Genomic DNA, 7,374 nt, shown 5'->3' on the forward strand with positions numbered 1-7,374 from the left:
AACTAATTAATATTACAGGGTATGAGTGTATGACACATGTTAACATATGTAAATTGCATTAGGTTAACCAAATCAACATTTCTAAGAACCAAGCAACCAAACAAACCATTTTGTCTGCCAGTCAGTCGGCCCGGTCCTGGTTCTGACAGTGTGACCATCTGGTCTAGTCTGATTCTACAACGCTGGGTTTGATATCCGGTCTGGGATTCCTTAAACCAATTAGGGTTATGCTGAGCTGAGATAAAATAAGAGAAAGGGAAAGCAAAATTAAAGAATAAAGTTGGGCTCAGAATCAATCTTTTTAGAACACAAGGTGTACTCAGAATCAATCCTTTTAGAACACAAGGTGTTACTTCCCTTGTATCTGGCTCAGAATCAAGCTTTTTAGAACACAAGGTGTACTCAGAATCAATCTTTATAGAAGACAAGGTGTTACTTCCCTTGTTTCTGAACCTTGCTCACCCACCTAAGACAATCCATAAGCCAAGGACAGTCACGTTTTCAACAAGGGGAGGCAGCCAAATAAAGTGAGCCCTCCCTCCCTCGTGCCCCTGTTTTCAATAATAGTTGCTTCCCTTTGAAAATTCTTTCCTTCACACATTGAAGAACATCAATCCTTGTGGTGGTCCACAAAACATCAGTGGAGAAATTGGAGAATCACCTTTCTTAGGAAAAGTGATGAAAAAAGCAAGTATTATTAAGTAGGACAATGACAATTGATGAATGAAAAGAGAAAGGTGGAGACTGCACAGGGGAGAGGACTCTTTATACAGAGGTAGATGAACCAAGAGCTTCATTACTAATAACAATGAAAACGACTCCTTGGACTTGTAACTTTGCAATCAACAACACTTCCGTTTGGGTGTCACTTTAGTGCTGGTTAAACTCACAAACCCCATTAGGAAACCTATGCCACTTGTCTCTCTGCAACAGACTCCTTGGCTTGGAGAAAATCCATTCACAGTTTCAATAGAGGAGGATTCTTCACTAACAGAGAACCAGGTACACCAAGTTCTGATGGAGGCAACATAATTAGATCAATATGAAATTAGGGTTATCAGTTGGGATTATCCAGTTAAACATAAAAAGTGGCCAGGTTAACCGGTTCAATTTTCAGGAAGCTAGAGAAGGAAGACAAATCTCTCATTGTCCATAACCCATAAGACTAACCAATTGAAATCCAAATTCTATCATTCCTTGCAGTTGAGCTTGAGCCCACACTGCTTCTGTCAGTGATACAAGACAGAAGGGGGAGATGATTGATGTATTGTCATCTATGATTCCTAACAAAATACAAACTAGAGGAAAGGGCAATTTAAAGAAAAAAAAAAAGTCAAAAACAAAACAAAAGGAGGAAATTGAGAGTGCAAAGTTGATTTCCAATAGCTAAAAGAAACTCTTAGTCATCTATCTGTAGTAATGGAAAACATACACACATCTGAAGCAGTAAAACCCTTACACAAATAAGCAAAAATAACTCAAGGCTTTTAACCATTTGTGTATTCTAAAGAATCTAAAACTATAGCCAATATACACAGAATGAGGGGAAAGCAGAATCAACAGACGAATGCACTAAATGATCATGCTGCAAGAGGCTGCCGCCTGCCATCTGCACCATTCGTTCCATCATAGGGCTTTGTGGACTTGTCAGACTTCTTCTTCAAGACTACAATCCATGTAATAGCTTCCAACAGTAGAGCAATTGCACCCAACACAATGAGAACAACTACGTAAGCTGTTTTCCACTTGTGAGCAGGGTCCAAAATGTCAAGACCTTTAAACACATTGGTGATGCCAAGTACAAGGATGGTGTAGCCAATTCCATGGTGGTAGATGTTCCAGTAGAAGCGGTACTTATGGTCCTTGTTGGGTCTCAGGAACAATGCAAACATCTACAAAATCCCAAATGATAGTGGAGCTATCAGACATGCTAAAATGAGACCCTGAACACAAAGAAAAAACATGTACTTTCCTCATTTTTCTCCAAATCTCCATATTTGGAGAAAGAGTTGCAGTGACACATGGGAAGCTTAAAAACATTATCCAAGGTCAGAAAATTTGTTGTTTTAAATACATTCTTTGGTATGAAGCGTGGAGTCCACGTAACAGAGTAATAACCAAAAACCAAGTACCCTGAATAGTATACAACAGATTGGTATAATATCTAAAGAAATTTCAGAATCCAAGCCTGCTCAGTTCAACTAAATTCCTGACAAGATATAGGCTTAACCATTAAATTTACTCAACTAAATTGTTGGCTCCATGTTTTATGATTTCAACAGAAGAAAAATAGGAAATCCACTTAATAACAAGTACTAGGAAAAGAAAGGGATGAGATAACATGGATAAGTTCATCCATCTCTGTCTTCTAAATATGTATGAAGAAAAGAAATGAGTTTAATTAGGCAGGAGCAGTAAATTACAAGACACCAAATATGGCAACTTAACAACGAAATCAACAGAAAGAAGAATTTCACAAGATCAGAAACAATTGAAAATGGGGATCAATACCTGCAAGGTTGCGAAAGAGAAGAGAGCAATCCCAAGATTCCGATGAGCAGTGTATTGTATCCTTTTTGGTTGGTTCCCCAGCTTAATACCAGTAGCCCATCCAGCAACTCCAAGACCATAAGCAATGATCTGACAGGATACATGAAGGTAAAACCAGGCTGGATCAGCAGACTGAAATGTCCTGATGTACCTTGCAATGATGATACCAACAGGAAAGAGAATTCCCCAACTCACAGCATTCAGTATACCATGAACCTGAGAAGAAAGAAAACCAAATATTTCATCATGATCTAAAAACATCCAATATGTAATTTAAGAAAACAAGATTTTTTTCCCCTTCTTCCTAAAATTTGGCAGAGAACCAGACATAACATATACTTCACCATTTTTCAGAACACCAGGGAAAAATAAAATTGAAATTTCAAGAAGAATTAAGATTATTTGAAAAATTATAAGCAATTTAAAGCTACAAAAATACTTCTTTTTTCTTCCTTTTGGGTTTTAAATTCCAAAATGAGAAGACTATAGTAAACACTATATCATCTTTACAACTGAAAATTACAAAATAAAACAAGAAAAGTAAAAGGGAAGGGAATTAGAAAATCAAACTTTTCATAGGTCTAGTTGAAATTGATAATCGCTCGAGTACCCCCTTTTAATACCAAAATCCTTTTCTAACTTCAACTCATTACTGCAAAAAAATTAGTTAAATGAAGAGAACACATAGAATTTGAACTATCTCTAACCTTTTCGGCTTAACCGCAACCCCAATTGGCCTTTCAACTCTAAACAGAAAATTAAAATCACAATCCAAGTCCAAGTTCTTTGCATCAGGGAATTAAAAATTTCCCACTTCCGTATTAAATTCTCTTTCCACATTCAACCAATTTACACCAAGAAGATAAAAATAAAATTAACAGAACTGATGAAAATTTGAATTCTAGCGCTGCAAGTCTCTTCTCAGGCTAAATTACAAAATTAAATAAATACCCATGAAAAAATAAATTAAATAATAAGAATAAAAACAAACTAAGGAATTTCAAAACAGAAATTCAAACTCACATTTCTCTTGGTGAGCTTAGAATCCCCTCCCGAGCTGGTACTGCTGGTCCCTGCCATCAAATCAAGCGTACCCTTGGAGTTCAAATTCTCGGCCTTGAAAGCATGAGCAGCCGGCACCCCACCCGACAAAGAAGCCCCAACTTGCCAAACCTGGTTCAGAGTTGTCATGTTCTTCGGCAACGCAAACGTAGCGAAGATCCTCATCACCCCATCAGAATACTCACCCGTCACGTCCCACAGATCGAACGAGATCTTCGTCTTATCGACCGATTGGTACGATTGCACGTCGTATTGGTCCACCACCACCGACCCATTTGCCTGGTACGCAATCAACGCCTGACTTCCAGCCATCCCAGTACTCTTTGGGTTTATCGCCCACGAAACCCATCCTTCCGGTTGCGCCGGAGGAGCGACGAACGCAATTTTCAGAGACGAATTAGAGGAGTCGTAGGTCCAGTGGAGGTAGGAGCTTAGGTGAGGCAGGTCGTTGCAGTTCTGGAAGAGCCTGTTACTCGTGAAAGTCTGAGACGAGCAGGTGAGAGAATGTGAAGAGTGGATTTGCAGAAGAAGAACCAACAAACCCAGAATCACAGGGGACAGATACGAGGAAGACGCCATTGATGGAAAGATGGGAGGAATGGAGAACGGAGAGTGATATTTATGCAAAAATGCGTAGTAGAGGGTATGCTCCGTTTTATGACTGCTCCACAACCACAGGTGGAACAGAGTATATTTATGTGGGGGAAGCGGCTTTTCAGTTGAGCAAACAGCTGAATTTTAGTGGAAGTTTTGGTGAATTTTAGTGGGAGAAGGTTTCTCTGCAGCTAAATTTGGCGGCATTCTGTAAAAATTAGGAATTGGTAAGACAGGAGACTTCATCTTTTATTTTTTTCATTTTTTTAGGGTAAAATACAAAAACCTCCCTGAGTTTTCTTACAATTTTATAAATCTCCCCTCTGTTTTGATATAAAGAGAATTCTCCCTTATAGTTTTGAAAAATGGTGCATATACCTCCCTCTTATTAGTTTTTATGGCCAAAAACCCTAACGTAATACATTAATTTTCTTAAAATACCACATTTACCCTTAAAATGGTAACCAAAGCAAACCAATCTCTTACCCCTATTTTTTCCATTTCTCTGTCTCAATTGAGCTAACCAATCGTAACTCATTTTTTTATCCTTTTGTTCTATTTTATTTATTTTGAGCCAAAAACCATGGTTTTTAAAAATGAACCGGTGATCGAATTGGTCAGGGGTTCGGTTATCAGTTCGAACGGTCGGCCTGTTCTGACAAAAAAAATATAAATAAATAAAAAAATTGGAAAATGGTCAAAACCGTTCGAACAGTTAATTGGCCGGTTTAGTGGTTTGCTGACCAAAATCAACGGTTTTGGGGGAAAAAGCGGTTTTGGAGGAAAATGGAACCAATCTGGTTCCCTTTTTTTGGTCCGACCGTCCAGTCTGGTCCGGTTTTGAAAACAGTGCCAAAAACCATTGATTTGATCAGCAATCCATTGACCGAGGTGGTTGAACCATCGACCCAAACAACAGTTATTGATCATTACTTATTATTATTATTTTTTTTAATCAGAACAGGCTATCTGTTCAAATCAGATGGTCAGAGACTTTATGTAGTTCAAACGGTTTCATATAGGGTCCTATTTTTAAAACCTTGAGTTTAGGAAGTGGAGATCATGGTTTTTAAAAATGACCTGCAGACCGAACCGGTCAGGGGTCCGATTACCGGGTCGAACGGTCCGACAGTTCGAACTGAACGATCGACCCATTTTGACAAAAAATAAAAAATAAATAAAAAACGATCAAAACCGTTCGAATGGTTCAAATAATTAACTGCCCGGATCAGTGTTTACTGACCAAAATTAACGGTTTTGGAGAAAATTGGAACCAATCACCTGACCAATTCCCGATTTTTCTGGTTCAACCGTCCAATCCGATCCTGTTTTGAAAACCATGGTGGAGATTCTCACCAGCAACAGGGATTTTTGCGCTAATATATGAGCGGCTAGGGAAATATAATTACATTTAACGCTCAAAAAAAATTCAGAAATTGATAAAATTTGGTTCATAAGGCCATTAAATTTTTTTTAATATGGCTCCTTCCGACCTTCCCTTGTATTGCCACTTTAGCATCAGAAAATACAAAAAGTTCCTCCAACCTTTAACCAAGAGCAAAAGCCAAAGCTTTATATATTGCCATCAATTCTGCACAAAAAGGCTCATCGCAATTCCCAACAAACTACTTACAGCCATAAAAAATTCTTTGTTGTTATTATAGGTATAGAAACCATGGTACCAACATCGAGTCCAGATCTCCTGCCTATAACAAAATTCTTCACGTCTATTCACATAGCATCACAGCTTGGAGAATATCTTATCCTCCTTCCCAGTAAAGGGAGATAGACAGATAGTGTGTTGTGGGTAAATGCGGGCAGGAGATCGGAAGTCACCAACATCACATTGAATTATAATTCCATCACACATCACAGCCCATATTCATATTGATATTGCTTAAAGATTGATTAGAAGTAAGCCCGCATTCATAATTCCATTCCCCAGAGATCAACAAGGCCCATGGGCTAGCAGATAAAACTGCCCTGGTGAAAGAGGCATGAACAAAATAAATGACTAAATGATTCATTTTCTTGGTTATATAAAACAAATTCATTATCCACATTAATGCCTTTTAACAATCAACTCCTTTTTACTATTTTGATTATTTTTAACATATCTTGGTCTAAAGAAACATGATTTGTACACCATTCATTTTCTAGAAATTGTTTTACTGTAATATTCCTCATAACCATTATACCCAAAATTGATTCCCCCTCTCCTCTACCAAACACTTCTGTAATCATTTGCTTGTTCCAAACTCTTAAATCTTCTTGAATCAGGTCTTTTAACCATCAATTTATTACTCCTTTTTTTAAGTCCAATTCGAGTATATCTTTCATTCTCACAAATCCAAGGAATATTCCAAGAATCAAGGTTTGAATATTTTTCACTTGAACACCAACCTTGCTAAAAATATCTAAAAGAGGCTTGGCAATTCCTTTATGATGATGCACGATTTGGCAGCTTCCTACTCGTTGATGACTTGGATATCGAGTTGGAAAATTCCTTGTTGGACGGTGACTCAGATGCTAAGTTGAGTAAGGTCGGGTTAGGAGGTAGCTTGGATGTCGAGCTAAGTTAATGGCAAACTGTGTAGTTTTTTGGGAGACCTGCAGGGAAACAGTATTACATTGCCCAAGTTACTTTACCCGGGGTGGGCACTCCGATGCTTAAGTTAGCGAGTTGAAAGTTTTAGAGAATTAGAATGCTAGAAGATCAAAGTATGTGAGAGCTGAATCGCGCATAACGGGTCCAAGATTCCTTGAAAGCCGCTCCCACTAAGTTCGGAGAGAATATCTCTATTAGTTACATGATCAACGCAGAGGGCTAAGGTCCATTCGATCAACTCTAATGCAGACTATGCGAGTAGGTGGGCTTAATAGTCGAGCACTGTTATCCTGGAGAATTCGGTCTCGATAATGGGTTTAAGGAATAAGTCGGTGAGTATGTCTTGTAGGTTGTTACCTGTACCCAAGTTAGCTCAGCCGGTCCTCGAAGGAGGTCGCTCATTACACTGAGGACCCTTAGGTCGACCATGCCGAGGTACTATAGCTCGGCCTAGGACGAGGTGCTGTTAGCCATTTTACCGAGGTGATTTGCTTACTTGGTGTTGAGATGTCGTCTAGTTGTTCAGTGATGCCACGTGTCATGATGTCATTCGGAGGACT

The 7,374-nt window shown here is 38.6% G+C and overlaps 1 protein-coding gene across 1 annotated transcript; it reads right to left on the reverse strand.

Moving 5' to 3' along the window:
* Positions 1-1,358: 1,358 nt before the first annotated feature.
* On the reverse strand, positions 1,359-4,367 carry LOC104586295 (cytochrome b561 and DOMON domain-containing protein At3g25290). Its single transcript, XM_010243471.3, has 3 exons — positions 3,574-4,367; positions 2,512-2,766; positions 1,359-1,892 (listed from the first exon to the last, which is right to left on the reverse strand). The coding sequence occupies exons 1-3, from the start codon at positions 4,189-4,191 to the stop codon at positions 1,581-1,583; spliced, it is 1,185 nt and encodes a 394-aa protein (XP_010241773.1). The 5' UTR covers positions 4,192-4,367; the 3' UTR covers positions 1,359-1,580.
* Positions 4,368-7,374: the final 3,007 nt, after the last annotated feature.

The sequence above is a fragment of the Nelumbo nucifera genome, chromosome 1, assembly GCF_055504915.1.
Source record: "Nelumbo nucifera cultivar China Antique chromosome 1, China Antique-T2T, whole genome shotgun sequence".
Classification (NCBI taxonomy): Eukaryota; Viridiplantae; Streptophyta; class Magnoliopsida; order Proteales; family Nelumbonaceae; genus Nelumbo; species Nelumbo nucifera.